At 38.7% G+C, this 22,382-nt stretch overlaps 1 protein-coding gene across 9 annotated transcripts in view; it reads left to right on the top strand.

Moving 5' to 3' along the window:
• LOC117963733 (basement membrane-specific heparan sulfate proteoglycan core protein-like) overlaps nt 1-22,382 on the top strand; it is a 207,080-nt gene that overhangs the window by 120,229 nt on the left and 64,469 nt on the right. For 8 of the 9 annotated variants that reach the window (XM_058993409.1, XM_058993406.1, XM_058993401.1 and 5 more), the window contains 10 exons: nt 107-220; nt 785-912; nt 1,847-1,930; nt 2,391-2,446; nt 3,294-3,458; nt 4,429-4,539; nt 5,104-5,204; nt 6,073-6,253; nt 14,735-14,794; nt 21,761-21,883. In XM_058993409.1, the coding sequence (XP_058849392.1) occupies nt 107-220; nt 785-912; nt 1,847-1,930; nt 2,391-2,446; nt 3,294-3,458; nt 4,429-4,539; nt 5,104-5,204; nt 6,073-6,253; nt 14,735-14,794; nt 21,761-21,883 (1,123 nt within the window). The remainder of the gene's footprint in view (nt 1-106; nt 221-784; nt 913-1,846; nt 1,931-2,390; nt 2,447-3,293; nt 3,459-4,428; nt 4,540-5,103; nt 5,205-6,072; nt 6,254-14,734; nt 14,795-21,760; nt 21,884-22,382) is intronic. The other variant, XM_058993408.1, reaches the window with a different exon arrangement.

The following is a 22,382-nucleotide window of genomic DNA, read 5'->3' as shown; positions in this document are numbered from 1 at the left end:
CTAAGGAAATGTGTTCTGCTATGAGAGTTAATAATATGGGTTCTAAACGCTAGTGTTTATACAGAACCCAAGGTGCCTGCTGTTTTAATACTTGGTTTGCCTGTAGGATTGTGCTCCGGGCTACACCAGGACTGGAGGAGGCCTGTACCTGGGACACTGTGAGCTCTGTGATTGCAATGGACACTCTGACTCCTGCCACCCAGAGACCGGTGTTTGTACGGTAGGGAGCTAGCTTGGGTTTCTACTGCTGCTACTGGTGTGTTCGGGGTCTTGTATCATTTCTGGTTTTCCAATGCTGTTGTCAAGCTTTGTTATGCCACAAGATTTCAAATTTCTTAGATTTTTTTTGTAGTGAAAAACACTTCATAGAATCACTGATTTAATTTATTCCAGTCGTGTATTGTAATCAAGAATTACATTGTGTGCTGTTCTTCAATACAAACCCTACAGCTTTATTGAATCAACTGCTTTGTGTGATGAAGGTATACAGTCCTGATCAAAAGATTTTCACTGTGTTCTCCAATGGGTTCACAACAAAAGGGATGCGATGTGCTGTTCCCAGTGGGTGTCATTGTATGCTATTTAGGTCGACGTCTGCTAATATGCCTAGTCAAGCAGAATTATATTAATGCATTCTGTAAGTGGATAGTTAGCTTCCATGACATAGCTTTTTAATGCCATCCAATTAAATCCCAAACCTTTCAGTGTTTTAAATGTAAAAAGTTATTTGCTTGGAACCGTTGTGTGTTTTTTTTTAAGTAAATATCTCTGTCTCTGGTAACAGAGCTGTCTGCACAACACATTTGGGCAGATGTGTGAACAGTGCGCTTCTGGTTTCTATGGCGACCCGACAGCCGGGACTCCAGAGGACTGCCAGCGTTGTGCGTGCCCGCTGCCGGATCCAGAGAGCCAGTAAGTACTTCAATCATGCCGCCATCACTGAGGCTGCAGTCAGGCACAGTCCCAGCTTCCCCTCACAGTGCTATGAGCTCCTTTCAGGGTGCTTTTTAATGAGCCAAAAATGAATTCAACTCGCCTAAGTAAATATTACAAGATAGTCTTATGTTTAGGATTGTATTTTTTTCATGGTATAAAATGGCTTATTCAGCCATTTCACTGTCTAAAAATAGGTAATTCAAGATATTTCACGATTTAAACATAATATTTATTAAAGCAGAAAAATAGTGTTGTCACATTCAAAATTGATAATTTTCTCTAGTTATTATACAACAAATATTCCTAAATATTTAAATGCTTACCTGAAAAACAGTAAATGCTAAATTGTAGAATATTTTGTTTATTTCCACCTTTTACTACGTTCTACAGTATTTTCACCATCAGTGAATCGTCAAACAAAATAAAAATATAAATAAATGTAAAAACAACAACAGATGTGAAATGTCCCCTTGTATTGGCAGAGTGATCTTTCTTTATTAGAAATGTTTCCCATCTTTGATGCAGCTGGTGTCTCTTTCATTGAAGACATTTTAAAGAAACCGTGCAGCTCTATACAGTCGTGAGATCTGTGAAAAAAATACAGCCTTCTGGTTAACTATCAGAATAATTAAATTGACATGTTGTCTTTATTTCCTTAAAGTTTGCATGCTCTACTATGTGACTGAATGCAGATAGATCTCAAGCAAATCTGTCTGTTTGCAACCAAGTCTGAGGAATCTTGTGCTCTTAAAAGACAACCGCAAGCTTTTACTAGGGGAGAGCTGGAGTACTCGGGTGAACCCTAAATGAATGAAAGGTCTGGTTATAAAGACAAGGTCCCTGAAGCGGTGTTGTTTATAGCCAGTGTTTTAGTTTGATTCACGCTACATGTCTTTTCTGTCTTTGCTAGGTTCTCCCCTACCTGTGAGAGTCAGGGGTCTGGGTACAGATGCACTGCCTGTCAGCCTGGTTTCACTGGGCAGTACTGTGAACGGTAGGGCTTGTTGCAAATTGCAGTGAATCGTTTTCAGATTAATAGGTGCCTAGTTTTAGGGTGATAACCCCCAAATGTAAAATTCTCCTGTATTTGGTATTACAATAAGGTCTTTAACTGTGGAACACTCCTTTTTTATTACATGTCTTTCTGGACAGACGAGGCTGGTGTTAGATATGACTGCTATTAGGCTTCTCTCCTATATCTCTGCCCAGCCACACTGATGACTGTTTCACCTGTGTCAGGAGTAAATTTGAAAGTTATCGCATTATGTAGCTGAGCAATGGCAACATGTTGCACAAATAAGAAAATTGTAAGGCTTTAATATAAAACTTTACTCTTAAAATGGAAGTTATTTTATTGAGGTATTTTGTTCGATCCTCAAAAATAAGTATTGAAAATGCAGGGCAACAACTATACTATACTATGCTAAACTATATGATGTTCTTGTCCTCTCCAGATGCGCTACTGGGTACGTGGGTAAACCTCTCGAAGGGACAAAGTGTCGCCCATTCAGTAAGTTCTGCTTGAACATTTGTTTTAAGTTTCTTTTAGTAATTCTTGATAATGTTACAAAATGTTATTGAACATGGTATTCATGTTAATGACACCACAGGAGAGTGTCCCTTTATACAATGTTATCCTTAGCAGGGGATATCTTTATCCAGAGCTCCCAGGGACCCCACTGTCATTCCAGCTGAGCTCTCAGTTACTTAACTAAACCCTTACTTGAACTAATCATTTTCTTAATTCGACCGTGTTTAATTGTTCTCAGTTCCTAAAAAGTTGCAGATTTCAAGTTACTTATAAAATGCTGTAGTTAACTTTGAAATCTGCAACTTTAAGAGCTGAGAACAATTAAAAAAGGTCAAATTAAGCAAATGATCAGTTCAATTAAGGGCTCAGTTAAGTAACTGAGACCTCAGTTGGAATGAAAACCAGAAGACACTGGGTCCCGAGGACCGGGTTTGGGAAGCCCTGTGTTAATCAGTAATGGAATTGGAGATTTCTGTTCAGCCCTCTGATTTGGGTGTGTTGTGTGAGTTGCAATGCTAGGAGTATCCATACTTTAGTTTGGGTCCTACATATAGTGTCAACCAAGTATGTCGTGCCCATTTTGATGATTGAACATCCATGTGTCAACAATTTTGCCTGCTTGTAAAATGCAAAAACTCCCTTGTTAAAGCTTGAAGAGTCTACTTTATAGTCTGCAGGAGAGGACAGACATGTACAGTGTGTGTTCTAGTTTTGCTTTCAAGTATTTATTTTGGTTTGCATTTTTAGGTTACTGCATATAGTCACGTTAGAGATGAAAGGTTTTTACAGGTGGTACAGTACAGGTAAATGTATTGGTTTCCTTTAGACCCCTCGCCCCTGGTAGTCCAGGTGTATCCGGAGAGGACAGTCGTCTCCCAGGACAGTGATGTCACCCTGCGATGCCAGGTCACTGGAACTCCGCCCCATTACTTCTATTGGACGAGAACAGATGGGCGTGCCTTGCCAAGCAGCGCTCACACACAGCGAGACGGTAAAGATGCAAACACTGCTACAAAACAGATCAGCAACTAGCTCAAGTGGACCACGTTCTAGGGGGGGGGGGGGGGGGTTTCTGTACTTTGAATGCAAAAGAGTAGCTCTGGCGCTCCTGCCCCACATGCTGGTGAGAGTGCCCATTTTGGTGACCTTTTGGTCTAATTTTCTCCATTTTGGGGGATGATCTAGACAAATAACGTCACCACATAAGGGTGGGTAACCTGAGAGTTTACCAGTAGTGTTGGGGTGCTGCATCATTATTTGTTCTCTATTTAAATCAATTGCTTTAATGAAAGTTGCATTTAAAAATATATTTATTTTCAGGTATTGATTTCTTTATTAGGTAATCGTATATATCAGTATGTATATATCATTCATAACAAAAAAACTCATACAGTTATGTGCAAATGTATTAGCACACTCCATTGATTCTGTTTTGATTTTGTTGTGCATATGAAATCAAACCACTGGAACTGATAATCTTGGTTAATTGTCAGAGTAGGGACATTAGTGATAGTATGATTTAATTGATGACTTTAAGTTGGCCACACATGCAATTCATTTAAAATAGTAAGAAAAAAGGAATATGTAGCCACAAATGGTAAGATGCATGAGACTTTTTAGAAGTTTTTTAAGATGCCTAATTAAAGCACAGTGGTCTGACGTTTTCACACCCGTGTCTGTTGTTTCTATATCACTGATTTACTGACTGAAAAGTGAAATTCTCTCCCCCAGTGGTTTTCATGCAGGTAGGTACGTAAATGACTAATCTTGAGGTGCTCTAATACATTTGCACATTGCTGTATATTCCTATTCTGAAGTAAAAGCCACGTTTCTTATACACTAGTTTTATCTGAGGATATAATTAGACAACATTGACTACTGTAAACATAAGCTTGCATGTTCCTCCTAGGTCAGTCTAGAAGCAGACCCATCTCCTGACCAGTGCCTTTCTCTTTCCCCAGGTAAAGAGCTGCATTTCTCCCGTATTCAGCCGAATGATGCCGGGGTCTACGTCTGTACCTGTAGGGATCTGCGCAATGCCAACACCAGCCGAGCTGAGATCATAGTGACTGGTGAGTTTTACAGCTGTAGCAATGCTGTCATGTCTTCTACTTTGTTCATAGGTTCAAGCCTCTGATGGTTTAAATGCTACTAAAGGCAATGTCTTCGTGGCACGTCGCATAGATATTTGTAAAGGAAGATTTTTCACAGACAGTACTCTGAGTAACTTGACTAGAGGGAATGGATGGTCTGCTGAAATGGATTTTTTGGGATAATTGACTCACACCCTCAAAGTGGGGTCCAATAAATAAACTTGTACTCATAATACTGTATTCATATCTGTATAGAGCAATGTTGGTAACTTGTGTGTAATCCCTAAAGCCCAGGAAAAACTGTCAGGCAAATATTTCATGGGACTTGTGACTGCTTTAAGCAGTTTTGCCTATGTGAATAGTTCAGCACACAAAGTTTGAACAGTCTTGATTGGAGCTGTTTTGCTTTAAAATGAGTTGCTTGTATAGTTGCCAGGGAAAGATGTCTGAAAGTTGCCAGGTGCTTTTTTCACAGTATCGAGAGAAGAGCCGTGAACAGCCAGATACTTTGTAATATTGATGGTTCTCATCTCTTTTGAACAGCTGCTCCCTCCAAAGCCATTGAAGTGACAGTAGAGGAACCCAAAGAGCAGAGTGTGAGCCCTGGGTCTACTGTCAGCTTCATCTGCACTGCTCGGAGCAAGGTGGGTATTCGGAGTACCAGGGCTGGCACGTGGGCCACAGCATATCCACAGGGCTCTGAAACATAGTGCCTGCCAGGTTCAGGGGAAGTGTTTGTGAATCTGCTTATGTTGGGTTCAATATACAGGTATATTTTTGGTACGAAGAAAAAAAAAGGATTCACAAAGGATTAAAAACACTGGCGACAGAGTATAGTGGAAGTGCCACGATGCTACTGAAGATTACATTTTGTTTGGGGTTTGATCACTGTGCGTGTCATTTGTGATGAGCTCCTGTTCCGCTTGCTATGGAGTGGTTAATCATATACATTTCTTAATTGGTTATTATCCTGCTAGGTGTGCCCCCTATTGTTTTCTATTGTTTCTGCTTAGATTATTATTTACCAGACTGTGGGTCTGCTTCTGAAAAGACTCCTAAAAGCTGAGGTGAAGTTGTTTGAAAAATAACCATTAGGGCTGTGGAGCTGTGTTTTCTTGAATTGATTTTCTCTAGAGATTTTCAATTTACTAATTGTCACAGTTGCACAGGGGACAGAACTTATAGTTGCACACCACGAGCTGCCATTTCTAAAAGCACGTCAGAAATCCAGCTTTTAGGAGGCTTTTCAGAAGCAGACCATTAGTTTGTAAGCTTGGTAAATAATGATCTTAGCAAAAACTGAAATACAGAATGATACGAAATACTCATAATAAAAGGATATTGAACAGGTACGAAATTATTCCAAAAAATGTAAATGATATTCAAAGTAAATCTAAACAAGACATCAGGTGGTGTTGGAGTTATTCCAATCCCAGAACGAGTTTTAATATCTTGGGATTGGTGTGGGGTTTGACAAGTGTTTCCAGTATTAACGTGTGTCCTTTTCAACAGTCTCCAGCTTATACTCTGGTCTGGACCCGACAGAACAATGGCAAGCTTCCGGACCGGGCTATGGACTTCAACGGCATCTTGACTATCCACAATGTACAGCCAGAGGATGCAGGCCTCTATGTGTGCACAGGCTCCAACATGTTTGACATGGACGAGGGCACTGCACGCCTCTATGTAGCAGGTTCGTGATTGCACCATTCAGTACCCATCAAGCTCTACTCCCTACGGTGCATGGCTTTTGGTGTGTTACACTTTCCCTGCTCCCCTTTTACCCGCTGCCTTTTGTATTGGCCAGATGTTAACACCGCCGCTTTGAGCATGAGCATTTACACATTTCGGCTTATAAAAGAAAATCTACCAGTTTTGTTTTGTTTTTGTTTTTTATGCTTGGCCACCTGACTTATGTGAACTTTACTTTTGCATGTCCTAAAAAAATCATATTTTTGTTTTAAGGTTTTGGGCTTTTCTGACATGAGCTTTGATACTAAGATGACATGCAGCCATACTGTAACCAAAAAAGACTTCTTAACTTGTCCTGCCAGCAAGAGGAATTTTGATCAGATTACTTTCTTTCTGTAAGTTTTTTTTACAGTAGACGTCTGCAGTAGTTTTGTTCATTGGTTGTGTTTCTAATGCTGTCAGTTGGATTAAGGTGAAGGTTTGGGTGAGTTGCATGCCAGTACAACAGCCTTTAATCTCATACCTTTTTTAATACATTTTCTTTCCTCTTATTGGCACTAGCAACACTGGGCCCTATTCATAAAACTGTAATGTTTTTTAAGGACTATTAGAAACCTTAAGTTAAACAGGTCTCAGAGAAGGTGAGAGTACAATTCTTTAAGGTTAGGGTTGTGGCGAGTGTCTGACAAAGGAAGTCGCAACATCATGAAAACAAATCTGCATATACCAATTTAATATTGATATAAGTGGACCAAAACTCATTGATGATGATGTTGCTGATGACAGTAAGAGGTAAGGAAAGGGGTTTTAAACCCCTGCATAGTTTTCCTTTGAGAGACAGCTTTCTGAAGCAGAAGCAAATGCAAGTCAGTAAGGAGAACAAGCCTACTAGATATGATATTCTTTTTGTGTGTACTACTGAATAGCGTGGGCTTCCAAAATCAAACTAAATAGAAGTGTGTTTCACTGGAAGTTGCTGTGCCAAGTCATAAGCTACTGATGCCAGTGTACAAAATAAATCATTTTACTTTGTTTAGGGACCAAATCAGTTTCACTAATAATACAAACAAGAGTTCAAGATCCACCCGTTTTGAATCCCATGTTAAAATAGCCTGCAGGAGTTTGAGTTATACAGTAGATATTTTAATATATTTAAAAGGGCATAAACAAAACATATTGCTTCTATTTTAGTTGAGATTGCGGTTTCTGCATTTTTAAGCTGGGTAAAAACTACTACAGCATATTACTATTTGAAGTGGCATGGAAAATATCCCTCCGGTGATATAGAAATAACTGTTTAAATATTAGTTTGGTAGGTAGGGTGCTCTTATACTTGTAAATGAGTTAAGAAATTGAGTTTCTTTTTTTATGTATTCTGTAAGGGCTATTCTGGAAACTTGGTGCTAAAACGAATAGACGATCAAACTATACAATAATAATAATAATAATAATAATAATAATAATAATAATGTAAGTAATAGCTGAATGTCGTCTTCAGCTTGGTGCTGCTTGTAAGGGTATCTGCCACTGATAGAAGCTCATGGAATTAAGTTCATTATTATTTCATTACCTTCTTTTATACAGAATGCATTTTAAAAACAAACAAGCCATAATGTTACCGAGTATGTTTAAGAGCTGCTTGGTGTGGGCATGGGGTTGTTCTCTTAATGTATTCTATGTGTTGCTTAGATGTACTATGTTTGTCATCACATCTTGGTAACTTTTAGCTTGAAGCATATCTGACACCTCTTCTGGGACTCATGTCTACATGCTCAGCTGGTACACCAGAGTGGACCTATTTACTTGCCCCTGTGCATCACTCTGCCCCTTGTGGATGTAAGAAATATTACATTTTGCTCCAAGTCTTTTAATCGTAGCGCCAATATGGTATTTCTTATGTCGTGTATCAGGGGGAAAAGGCTAATGGACTCAGAGCTGTAATGAGGCCACCGGGGGGGCATCTTAGTCACCGGGATGTGATGTCTGAAACACACAATTCTACAAAGTGACTCAAGACAAGAAGAGAATTACACACGCTTCTCAGATTTTCAGACCCATGCTAAGTTCTTCTTTGAGAGAGTATGAGGTTCAGACTTGGGTTTTGGGTTATAATTTATTTTAATTGAATTCATGGATCCCTCATGTAGGTGCCATTCGTTACCCATGGTTGTGTAGATACTGTGATTACAGTGGAAGGTCCTGGGTTAAAGTAACTATGCGTTTTGTTGTGAAATTGTGGGTTTTTTTAAGGAAAATAACAAAGACAGACCTATTTCTGGTATCTTTGTGTTCCTTCTGAGTGAGAGCTAGTTTAAAAAACAAAAACAAAACGTATTCTGGCTTTTTCAACAGCACCAAACAATGAAACGGGACCTGCCATTTTCAGCATGAGCTGGTCAGCAGTATTGCAGTGCATTTGTGCTGTATTAACTGGTGGTGGTCTGGGACTAGTTTGGTTCTATTCTTTCTTTCTTTCATTTCTTTACTATCAGGGTGTTGGTATTTGGACTGTATTTGTGTCTGTAAAAAACCCCCACCCCACCCCCCTCTGTCGTGTTGGAGATGTTTGCAGCACCCTGGGAAGTAGTGATTGATGAGATGTATCTGAGTTTATTAAATGGTGCTATCAGCCTTCGGTTTACATAGGAAAATCTGTCATTCAAGACACTTTAGAACTGTATACCACTGCTTCTGTTTGAAAGGCATGATGGCCAAGGCATTAAAACCTATTCTCTTATTAGCCTTACATCATCCGCTATTGTCGGGCTGAACATATTTGATAGTTTGTTTTTTTTAATTAGGGATGTGTTTCAAGCATTACACTTTTTGTATACTTTTAATTGCTGCTTAAAAGTACCACAACTCCACTTCCTTGGTCTGGCAGACAGCAAGTGAAAGGTTACCAGGAAGTTGCAGTTTAAAATAGTGTGATTCTTGGGAAATCACAAATTAAAGGTGAATTCAAGCAAAAAAACAAGAACGAGGGGGATATCAGTAATGTTGTTCTAATGCTAATAAGAGAAAGGACTATTTTTTTTAAAGCTTTGGTTATCGATCCATTAGGGCGATAATGAAGATTATACAATGTGATGATCCAAATGGAGGTTCCAACTATGCATAATCACACAGAGGAATTCCTACTATTCTGTTATATAGTAAACTTTAGTTTGTATTTTTCTTTTCAGCAATTTGTTTTGCCCATTGTACAGCACCTGTTGATTTCAAACTACTACTGTATGAATAGCTGAACACCACTAAACAGTTGTATCAAATATTGTATTCATGAAAAAATGATGATTATGTTGTCAAAATGATACATGTGTCTATAGACAGGCACTACTTGAAATGTATTTGTTTACGACTGTAAGTCACCCTGGATAAGGGTGTCTGCTAAGAAATAAATAATAACTACTGGACACTGGGAAATATTTATTTTAAATATTTACCTTATTCCAACGTGTAATACAGTAATGTTTAATATATGGGTATTTCCATAGTACACACAGTCTAACATACTCTATAATAACAATAAAGTAATTGACCTGCATTATATATGCACAATTGACCATCGTTTGAGGTGAAGAAATTGGAATTTGTGTTCAAAGCGAAAAGTTGAGCTTGACAAGCCAATACCTTTTTTTACCTCAGCGTCCTGTGGGAAATAAATATATTAACTAACATGTATCAAATCAGATTGCTTGGGTGTGATCTTTGTGCTAAAAATCTGAGCCAAACAATATTAGCTAAGGAGCCAGCACCCCAGATTTGAGTAACCGGCTGCAGCAGCTTTAGGCAGGCACAGTTGGAAAGAGCACACTGAAAAGATAACCCCCCACGCATTGCCTGTGCTTACGGTGTCTTGGACAATGTGCTTTGTAAACTGTTGTCCAATATTGGATACAACCAAAGTTTAGGTACTGAACATTTTACAGTGCTGTCTTTGTCACGAATTATGTGAGTGATAGAAACACAAGGTGTAGAATGTATCTCCTTGCAAGTTTGTTATATTGCAAGTCTACTGAACTGTATGCTATTATATTAGTATTGATTTTATTTATCTTTTAAACACACCGCTGTTCTTTTTTTTTTTTTTTTGTAATTATTAAATTGTTTACCTGTATGCAAAAGCTTGATCTGGTTTGAAGCCTTGGCATTTATTTATGCTGATAAGAAAACAGCCAGAATTCCAGTAAAGTGTACCATAAGAAAAGAAAGATGCAGTAGTATCTCAAACATTTTTTAATCTTTTCTAAACTTTTATATAAAAAAATAAATAAAATGTAGTTGGCTGGGTGAAAGTGAACCCTGTATACATCTCCTCAGAAGTCTCCAAAAGAATTGTTCTATTTTATTTGATCACTTTTTATATCACCAGACTGTAAACAACTTTATGTTGCAGTTTTATTTTTTTTTAATCTGAGAGGAAACAAATTATACACTAGAAAATAAAATAGAATGGACCTTCATCACAAAACTTAAGGACTTTTAAAGATTTTTTTTTTCTAAACATTCGCTTTCGTTAATAAAAATTGAATGAACTTCGAACTCCTCTAAAAACAGTTAAACGGTTTAATAAAGGCAAACTTGATTCAGGTAATCGAAATTGGCTTTAACAAAACAGTCCTGAAAAACAAAATTGTTAATAGGGTCTAATATTTTAACAAAGACTAACGTTGTTCGGAACTTTTAAGGAACAAACGAATATTATAGATAAAAACAACTCCACCTGCACATAAACATTTCAAACCTGATCAGATGTATTCTCCAGAACATTGGCCCTGCCTGCAGGTGAACGTTTGCAGCTCATCTGCAGTGGTGCTCTTACCCACTCGCTACAGTCAAATCGCAGACACCTTGGCTCCCATTTGGAGATCTAATTCCTTGCCTCTCTTGGGCACAGAGAATACCAGTGTTTGATGGTTGTGATGTGATAAATTCTGACAAACATTTTGGTGCTAAAGTTTTTTTTTTCTGAAGGAAATGTGTATAGTTTAGGACAGTGATAAGCATGTTTGATTGTGTGTCATGGCATTTACAAGTACCTTGTAGTAACTCTTCTGCATAGCTACTGTATTTGCACACTTTTGAGTCTTTTAAAGACAATTGTATATTAGATTGACTGGCAAACACTGGCTTTCAAGACCTCAAAAGTTTCTTCAGGTGTAAGTGGAAAATGTTTTTTAATGTAATAATCAGTATTCGCTCTTGAAATCTATTCTCACTATTACCTTGGTTAAACACAGAAACAATACTTTTTAAGCAATGCTTTTGACTCTGTTATCCTGTAGTTGCTGAACTTGTTCCTCAGTCAGACAAAGAAAGATCAAACTTGTCACTTTGAAATATAACAATCCGTTATAAACACCAATAGAATTTTAGAAGCACAATGAATTACTGTTATTGTAACCTTTTTGTGGCAGTTTGATGCACAGATTATTTTGTGTAACTTAATAAGCCTTTTAAAAAATAAAAATAGTGTTGTATTTTGTACAGAAGTAAAGCTTTTGCATATATATATATATATATATATATATATATATATATATATATATATATATATATATATATACTAACCTGCATGCGAGTGTGGCTGCCATTTTATTTGTTCCTGTTATCCTTTTCTCTGTTTCTTTACAACACTGAAAAGTTGATATCAGTGTGTGTCTCTGTGTGTTTTTGTTTTATTGTTCAATTGCAGGATACACCCAAGTTTAAAGTACCTTTCTAATGCCATGACACCCTGCAGTTCCTTGGGCCAGATTCCTTATAATGATATGCTGTGTTATAGGTCCTAAGACATGTATATACAGTTCAAAGTGTATTCAGTCATCTGCACTATGTGGTCACCTGGTTTTTCAGTAAACCACAGAGAAATAACATAAGAGCCGGCGATATATGTTCAGTCCATTTAGTGAGCGTTTAATTTAGGTTTTAATATATTGAAATTGGAGAAGCAACAGTGGCTGTAGTTCACTAGCCGTTTGTGGCAACACTTCTTTCAAGGCAAGTGTAATTTTAATATGCACTCCCCACCCTCCAAAAAATATTTCACAGTGCCAGATATTTGTACCTCACAGTCTCAGTAGGTTATTTATTTATTTATTTGTAAATCCTTTATTTGTAAGTCTAAGTTGAACTAGTTCTGGCTCTTGGAGTGTGCTTTAAAAATAATAATAATAGTCAGATTTAAAGCTATTGAACAATTATATTGGTGTTGCTGTTAATATTTCGAATACAGCATATTTATGAAAAGTTTGTGGAAATGGTTCAACATGGAAACAGCAGTAAAAACTTGAGGTAATATTGTAATATGAAAGGTATTTGGGGTAAGTTTGTATTTAACATGTTTGGTTCTGCATACACATCACATTGATACAGCACCTGCATTATTGTTACTATGTATGGCATGCTCAATTAAAATATCTAGAAGAGCATATATATATGGGGAGGGGGGGGCTAGGTTCAGATTCACTGAAACTGGAATGGTTCAAACATACCAATATATAAATGCAATGTCTTTTTCTTTGATATGTGGGACTACAAGTACCAGAATGCATTGCCAATTAGTCGTTGCCAATTAGTTTTTATTATTTTCTCCCCAATTTGAAATGCCCAATTATTTTTAGGCTCAGCTCACCGCTACCACCCCTGCACTGACTCGGGAGGTGCGAAGATGAACACACGCTGTCCTCCGAAGCGTGTGCCGTCAGCCAACCGCTTCTTTACACTTTGCAGACTCACCGTGCAGCCGCCTCAGAGCTACAGCGTCGGAGGACAACGCAGCTCTGGGCAGCTTACAGGCAAGCCCGCAGGTGCCCAGCCAGACTACAGGGGTCGCTGGTGCGCGGTGAGCCGAGGACACCCTAGCCGACCTAACCCTCCTTCCCCCCGGGTGACGCTCGGCCAATTGAGCGCCACCCCCTGGGAGCTCGGCTGTGGAATAATCTGGATTCGAACTCGCGACATCCAGGCTGTGGAACGCATCCTGCACTCTAGCGAGTGCTTTTACTGGATGCGCCACTCGGGAGCATGAACATCATTTTTATATTTTATTTAATATCATGTAGTCAAAGAAAATATCACAAGTGTCTACCGGAAGCCATAATAGTAGTACTGTATTTCATGTTGGATTTCTAAATGTCACATTTTTCAATTTGTGTTCATTTTTCATTAGGTATATGGAAAACAACAAAGCTGTATGTAATTCAATATGTTAACATGACATTATTCAGCAGGTTTCATTTGACTTTATGAAGCAACATTAGTTAATTATATAGGGTGATGCAAAACTTTTGTCCATAACTGTAATTGCCCCCCATAATTATCAAAAAGAATGCTTCTTATACTTTTGTAATGTATAAAAAAAAAAACTTGCTGAAGGAGCACCGGACAGAGCAGTTAATTCAACTTAAATACACACATCCCTGGATTCCTCTAGCTGTCTTCTACGAAAATCCAAAATATTTATGCCAAAATCGGGGTTTTTCTGTAATATAAAAAAAAAAAACTTGCAGACAAGTCCAGGCAGAACAGTTAATTGAACTTTAAATAAGATGTATCCTATGATTATTTAGTAGAATTAATTGCTCTATCCGGAGGCTATCAAATACTAGACTGCCATTCTGTCTGCTTTGTTATGTATTACTATTATTATTATTATTTACATATGAGGGGTGCAGAGACCGTAACGCTTCATTATCTTACATTACTGGAGTTGTTTCCTGTTTGTATCTGCCAGCTCAGTGTGTTTTAGATATTCTTGATACACAGAGCTGTTCTTTCAGCACCAGCAAATGGAACTTGGGAAAGTGGTTTGGTCTGGAACCATTAACATGTATTTAAAAAAATGTTTCACTAAAGGCACAGGAGTCTTTAGTGAATGAGGCCATAGAGTGTCAATGTGGGTTTCTCTGATTGTGATGGAACAGCGGGTTTGATTTAATCAAGACATTGAATAGAATGGTATGTTTTTATACAGCAGTGACCATAATCTCCACAAGCTCACCACCAATTCAGCCTGCTACACTAGGCAGGTTTAAAGAGTCCCAGGGCATCCTATGTGAAGTGCAGTCATGTTCATCACTGGGAAATAGGAGGCATGAGTACTGTAGGGGCCCAAGTAACAGAATTAAGATCATGTAACAGGTGCTCAACACAATCAACTAAATAACCATGAAGCATAAATAAAAACACTGAAATCTGTTCCAAAGCAGTTTCAGCCAAAAAGACACACACTTTTATGTTTGATTCCAGAAATAGCATAAAAACGAAGTGGTGTGTTTTTGCCCTGTCTAACCATTTTTTCCTGAGACTTGGAGCAGTGTCCTCTAACTAATCTGTTCAGTGCCAGCTAATCTTAATGGCATTTGTCCCTGTTCCATCGTTGGCTATTGCTGATGCCAGTGCTAGTTGGTGCATTGACTTTGATTCTAAAAATAAAAATCTGTTCAGTTTTAATTGTAAAACATTCCCTTATTCACAGCTGCCTCACAGACACGGATGTTTTACCAAGCCTATGAAATGTTAGAAGGGCATAGAGCGCGTAAGTTAGCATGGCATGATGAAGATCTGCATTCTTCTGAAGCATGGCTTTCAATATTCTTCTGTTTTTCCTCTTCATCTCTGAGTGATTCACCAGCATGCGTTTTCCTAGGTTTTAATGCTAATGCACAGCAACAGTGGCATTTATTTGGTTCCTGATTCTGGCTCATAAGCAAGACCAAGTGTGGCTGCACAATTAAAACATCCATTGCCTGCGATTTAAGTAGTTCTCACTGCTCCCTTCATTGCTGTTAACAATTGTCCTTTTTCTCTTAAGGTACGACGCTATAGCCCTCTCCACCATGTTCATACACAGGTATTAGAGTTCCCTCCCATTCTCTCTCTGCCATTTTAACTGGAAAGGGTTCCCTTTGCCAGCAAAGAAAGCATGGGGACACTAACAAGTGCGGACCAACATGGAGGGGAAGGCTGATCTAAAATGCCTTTAGAAATGTTTGAAAGTAAATTTGTTTTAGAAAAGTTCAGCTGTACATGATTAGGGGAGCAGTGGGGTGCTTTGAAGACCCACATAGAAATATCGTGTCTCGATATTACTGAATACTAAAAAAGTTTATGTAAAAGAGCAGTTATTAATTTGGTGATACCTACTGCCAAAGTGAACAAAAGAACTGTTTAATTCGCTACACGTTGAAAGTGATTACATTGTGGATGAGATCCTGTGCCTACATGATCTGCTGTCCCATTCAAACCAGGCTGTACATTAGCATTAAGAAGTCCTTTTCATCTGCCTCATCTGTTTGACGCTGCATTTTTCACTGACCGTGCAGACAGCATGCATGAGCACACATGCAGATTCTCCTTTGTTGTGTGGATATTAGGTATGTGGCAAGCCAATGTTCAGTAGCGACGTAGAGCTTGATTTTAAAGTGAATAGTGAGGAGCCGGACGCTGAACATTTCCCCGACTCTCTTTCACAGTTCAGTAGAACCCATACTGGCTGACTGTATGCTACCGTACAGATGACCAAGGGAATGCCTGTTTAATCAGGGTTTTATTAGAAGTGGTAAATCGTGGCTATATTTTAAATCTCTAATTTACAGGTTAAATGGTCTTTTCGCTGTTTAGCTTTCCTTCCGTTTTGGTGTTTTTAAAGCTAAGACGTTCTGTCTGAAAGTTCCGCAGTCATGGAACTGCTTTTTGATAAAGACGGCCTCATTTGAGCCTACTCGATCGTAAACCGCATCCGCACAAAGAAGGCACTGCTAAATGTTTCTCTTCTGGCAGGTAACCTGCAGAGGCCACATAATTGTGTGCAGTGTAATCATCTACAATAATAATGAAAATCCTTTTTATAACTCAGTTATTGAATTAGTGAGATGCTGCTTTCATGGACACCAAAATCGATTTTATATTTGATAATTTAATAACTTACCCCTGTACGGTGTATACTGACTCTAGCAGTGTAATGTGTTGACTTGCCTTATAAAATCACACAACAAAGGGAATCTTGTACTGCCATCAACGCAACATTGGCTTGTAAGACACAAGGACAGAAAATAGCGTTTGGATTTGCAATCATCGATTTACTTGCTTTGATCACCCATAGTGCTTGAAACATCATTCTGTATGAGTTCAATACGTGTATATTTTTAATTTTATCTACTGTAGCGTTATGTGCTGGGTGGATCATAATGACTGCAGTCCTGTGCAGAGAAATGCCACCCAGTAGAATAAGGCACATTTGTTGGTGGTGTTCTTAGAAGGAGATTGTAGAATTGCTTTCTCTGATTCCACCTTCCTTGGTCCACAATCACAGCATTTGCCTGCCTTAAGGCAATGCATAACGCTGGTATGTTTAATACACAGGGTGAACTGTAAACAACGTACCATAGGAAAAAAATAAAATGAGTCTCTCCTGTTTTGTTTCAGGTGTAGACAGTCGTAGCGTACAGGTACACATACAGTGTGGACTTTGTGTTGTATAAAAGTCATCGTCAGAATGCTCATAGTGAGGCCAAGTGAGAGCCATTCGTCAGCACTGTGTGTACTCGTCTGCCATGACTGTCTGCTTGCAATGTGTTTTCTTTTTTTGTTTTTCTATGTTACATTGCATCACCCTGTACAGTAGTGTGCACATGTATTAAAACACCCCATTGCTTCTGTTTTGAATTGTTGTGCATAATAAATCAAACCACTGTAAATGAAAATCTTTGAACAATATAAAAATAGGCAAACTAGTGATTGTCTAATTTAATTGAAGACTTTAATAGGCCACACATGCAATTCATTTAAAACAGTAAGAGAAAAGGAACACATAGCCACACATGTTAAAATGCATGAGACTTTTAGAAATTGTTTTAAAATGCCTAATTACAGCATAAAGTGGTGTAACATTTTCACACACAAATGCCTATTGTTTCTATATCACTCATTACTGACTAACTGAAATGGTCATACCCAGGGGTTTTCATGCAGGTAGGTATATAAAGAATCTTGAGGTGTTCTCATACATTTGCACACTGCTGTATATAAGAAATGTTTTACGTACTGTTTCATTGTCAGTCGTTCATTTAAATGATTGCTTTGCTTTGACTGGAATATGATGCCATCCATTCAAATTTGCTCAAAGCTATCTCTGAGTAGTTGATCATTATTTGTAAATCGATGTAATTGCATTCTAGACAAGCTTGGTTTAAGATGGGTGACCCCATGTGTCTTCTGGTTTTCATTCCAACTGAGCGCTCTGTTACTTAACCAAACCCTTAATTGAACCAATAATTTGCTTAATTAGACCTATTTAATTGTTCTCCTAAAAAGTGGCAGAGTTTGAGTTAATTATAAAATGTTATAGAAATCTGCAACTGTTTTAAGAGCTGAAAACTAGTTAAGTAGTTGAGAGCTCAGTTGGAATGAAAACCAGAAGACTCATGGGGTCCCCAGGACCAGGGTTGGGAAGCCCCGCCTTAGACCATGTTCACATTTCCACTGCAGGTCTTTGTTTCAACCATGACCTTAATTATTATGTTACTAACTCCCGACAAGGTCCTAAAGACCCTAAACCTTTCATTATACCTGCTCGTCCTGGAATGGATCCACACTCCAGCACAGGCTGTCTACCCCTAGATACATTTTGAGACATTCCATAGATCGAAATTCCACCGCGAGGTGGAAATACTGCCATCAAAATAGGATTCCTTATATTTGTACAGACCAAAATGAACTGGAGACAAACAGGCATTGTTTGCTAATGTCCCTAACCCTGACCCCTTAATTAATGGTTTAATTAATGGTGATATTGAAATCCGCCAGTCTATATAACACACTGTCTTCTATATTTTCAAAGGGAGATCCTGGGTATTTTTGTTGCAGCACTCTTGGAAGGAAAAAGTTTCTCTTTACTTCTGCAGGTCCCTTTTTAGCAAGACACAGTCCAGTTTTTAACTACACTATGTAACACAATTATTGTTCCTGGGTAGTAAGTATTATGTCCTAATTGCTTATGCCTCAAAAGTATAGAAAATGGCTATTATTCCCCACAAACTTTGCTTTTGTGACCAGACAGTGATATTTTGAAATTTACCTATTTCCAATGAGAAAACGGGCGAATTTGTGTCTTTTCGTTCACATAGTCAGAAAAAAACAACATATGAATCCAAATTAACATGTATTTATACTAAAGTAATACAAAAATGACTACAAAAGATTTAGAAGTGAGTAGTTTTTTGAGATTTACGATTATACTGTAAATCACTTTCACGAATCAGCTCCCAAATGTAGTCTCCCATCATGTTCTCGTTATACTGTCCTTGGTAGCGGCGTTCAAAGTCCAGTATGTCCTGGTGGAAGCGCTCGCCTTGCTCCTCCGAGTACGCTCCCATGTTCTCCTTGAATTTATCAAGATGAGCATCAAGGATATGGATTTTGAGGGACATCCTACAGCCCATTGTGCCGTAGTTCTTCACCAGAGTCTCAACCAGCTCCACATAGTTTTCGGCCTTGTGATTGCCCAGGAAGCCCCGAACCACTGCGACAAAGCTGTTCCAAGCCGCTTTCTCCTTACTAGTGAACTTCTTGGGGAATTCATTGCACTCCAGGATCTTCTTTATCTGTGGTCCGACGAAGACACCGGCTTTGACCTTTGCCTCGGACAGCTTAGGGAAGAAGTCTTGAAGGTACTTGAAGGCTGCTGACTCCTTATCTAGAGCTCTGACAAATTGTTTCATAAGGCCCAATTTGATGTGCAGTGGTGGCATCAGCACCTTCCGGGGGTCCACCAGTGGCTCCCACTTGACGTTGTTCCTCCCCACAGAGAACTCGGTCCGCTGTGGCCAGTCCCGCCTGTGGCAGTGCGCCTTGGTGTTCCTGCTGTCCCAAAGGCAAAGATAGCAGGGAAACTTGGTAAAACCGCCTTGGAGACCCATCAGGAATGCCACCATTGCAGCCTCTTGATGCCATCTCAGAAAAATGCAGATATGTATCCACTTAGGCAGCTTGAACTAAACTGAACTGGTGGGCTTAAGGCCCCTGTATTTGTACTACTATTTATATTACTGGAAAGTTCTAGAGAGTTCTAGAAGTTACTCCAAGTTTACTCAGCACTGAATCTATCTGGAATGTTCTGGAAAATAGGTACATTTCAAAATATCACTGTCCTGGTCACAAAAGCAAAGTTTGTGGGGAATAATAGCCATTTTCTATACTTTTGAGGCATAAACAATTAGGAAATAACACTTCTACCCAGGAACCAAAAAAAAATAAAAAATTGTTACACGGTGCTATAAATCTAGTATTCCAGGTTACAATAATCAAATCATTACCGGTTTTCTTTTTAAATAATTCAAGAGAACAATATTTAAATTGGGTAAATAGCACTTGTTCAAAGACTATGAGAATATAGATTTAGCGTCTTCCTGAGAAAGCCCACAGTTATTTAGACTTAATTTGAACCCTGATAATTAAGTGTACCCCAATATCTTGTAAAACAAACCTGCACACCGCTAATTAAATAACTAAATGGGTTGCAAAATTACAGGGAACAAATCCCATTGTAACTATTGAACATGACTGTGTATAGGATATTTTTTATTGTAATCATTAAGAAGCAATATCGTAGCAATATTTGGTATATATAATGAATTTCCTTTATTTTATTGGTTTATAAATTCCACATTTGTGCTTATGTCTTCTGAACATCCTCCTAAAATGATCTTTAAACAATGTGGAGCGATTTCCTTTTTTTCCTAATACAGGACTACCTTCTGATTCAGTATATGGTGATGTATGAGAATGTGAAGTCGAAGCTTTTCTTGCATAACTATTAAAGGGTTACCAAGTTATGCTAATACTTTGGCACCATGCTACGTGTTACCGCTAAATGTATTCCTTCCATTTGTGACTTTTTTGCACTTCAAACAATTCCAAGAAAAATGTTCCCATTGTGTTCGTAATTAATTTGGACAAGTGTCTTGCTAATCAGAGAGCTTCGGTTTTATTCAAAATGTTCCTCATAATACAGGAGCTTAGAGGCTGTCTCCTTTTGTGAACACAACCCTTTCAGGTCTCAGTTCAAAATGCTGCCAAGCTGGCATTGAAAGTGCTGGAGCAGCTTTTTGGCATTGCTGCCCTGACAGTTCTCATTTGTATTGTCTACACAGAGCGATTCAGAGCTAGCTGCAGTGGCCATGTGCCAGTTACAGCAGGATGAACACATACAGTTGCTTTAGGATTGACTAACGCAGGAGGACCGAACTTTAGAAGCATATTAAACCTCTATAGAATTAACTTTTCCCTTCTTTCAAGCTGTTGCAATAAGAATACCCCAATCGTCACACGCAAACAAAACTACTGGGGATGTGGGCTGGGTTCAGGAATTTACAGACCACAGCACACCGTATACGGAACTGTGCAATGTTGTTTCAGTGAAGTCCTGTAAATGTCATCAGCTAAAAGGTGAAGCAACACCAAATCAGGAAAAGTACCTTTTATATTTAAGATTCTGCTGTGTTTCCTGTGTCATTTGCCATAAGATGTTGTTGCAACTGCAGACATGGGTGCCTGAAAATGACAGCTTCCCACATAATCTTGACTGGGCGTAGTTACGTCTGCTTTGCAGTCTGAAGATTCAGTTATTGGTGATTTTGAAGACCTGTTCTGTCTATCACTATCATCCTAAAATACACTAGCACCCTAATTCAGGCTGCCCTGTGTCAACCTTGAAAGAATCTGCCGAACAGCTGTTAAGTAGTAGCAAGACCACACATGTTTGGGACAATTTCATGATGAAATTCTGCACAGGAAAACCTGTATCTCTCTTTACTGTAAAAATGTTCCTTTTTCAGTTGGCACTTTTTCCCTCGAGATAGCTTCATAGTAAGAACTGGCCTTATACCACACAGTAGTTATGTTTACATTCCAGAATGCCATTCACTACAGAAAGGTACCTCCTAGGGCAGAACTGAAAGGTGGTTATCACTCTCCAATGCACTTTTTAGCCAGGTTTTTCCATTTCAGGTAAGTGTTATGATAACAAGCTTGTCTAGACAAGCTTAAGGAAAAGAACTAACATGAAGGTAAGGCACTTTTAATTGTAGGGTTTAAAATGATTATTTTAACCTGTCTGACTTTGTGTTTCTCTATCAAAGGGTTTCTCCTAACAGTCAGTGGTTGATGCAGTGGGGATTCCCTGGTACTGTAAACTGCTCTAAAAGCAGGGTATAGAATGATCAACCCCAAAGTCAAGTTGACCAACATTTTAGCCAGTGTCTTTATCAGTAAAACAGGGGGTCAGTTACAACTCGTACAGCTTCTTATTACACACTGCCATCCACTGATAACTCAAGCCTGGCGATGAAGGACAAATAAACCCTCTGGTAGAGTTAACTTCCAACCGCTCACTTTTTATTGAATGTGTAAAAGTAACTGAAAGTGTTTCGTTGTTCACGGAGGCTCCTGTGTTGGTGTTTCTCCTGTGCTTGGTTTTGCTGACCTGAGCTCTGCCTTGCTACAGCTGTCGCAGCGGTCCAGCCCGTTGCGACCATCTCCCCCCCAGTCCTGACCGTCCAGCAGGGCCAGCGCGCAGAGTTCCGCTGTACAGTCACTGGAAACCCTCCTCCTGCAATCGAGTGGTTTGGTAAGTGGCCAGCTGATGTTTCAAACAGACTCGGCTTTATAAAAGAATACATCTCTCATTCTGCACTATTCGAAAGTGGGGCACGTGATTACGTTTTTAAAATCATTTTTATAATTTAGCCCTTTTTTTATTGAGCGCTGGGAAGGGAAACAGGCTCAGAAAAAGCATGAAATAGACACCTGCAGTAACTTTGGTATTGGAGGTAGTGTGATAATCAGAGCTGCAGCAGGAAGTTAAAGTTTCTTGGGTTTGATTTATTAGAACAACCTATTGCTTCTGTTGTTTTGATTTGTTCATTTAATTGATGACTTTAATAGGCCACACATGCAATGTGAAATAGTAAAAGAAAAGGAACACATAGCCACAAATGGTAAAATGTATGAGACTTTATAGAAGTTGTTTTAAGGTGCCTAATTAATTCACAAAATGGTCTAATATTTTCACACGAGTGCCTATTGTTTTTACCGTATATCACTGATTACTAACTGAAAATTGAAAT

Source organism: Acipenser ruthenus, chromosome 20 (genome assembly GCF_902713425.1).
Source record: "Acipenser ruthenus chromosome 20, fAciRut3.2 maternal haplotype, whole genome shotgun sequence".
NCBI lineage: Eukaryota > Metazoa > Chordata > Actinopteri > Acipenseriformes > Acipenseridae > Acipenser > Acipenser ruthenus.
Note: the sequence above shows the minus strand (reverse complement) of the source record. Positions and strands in the feature narration are given on the sequence as shown.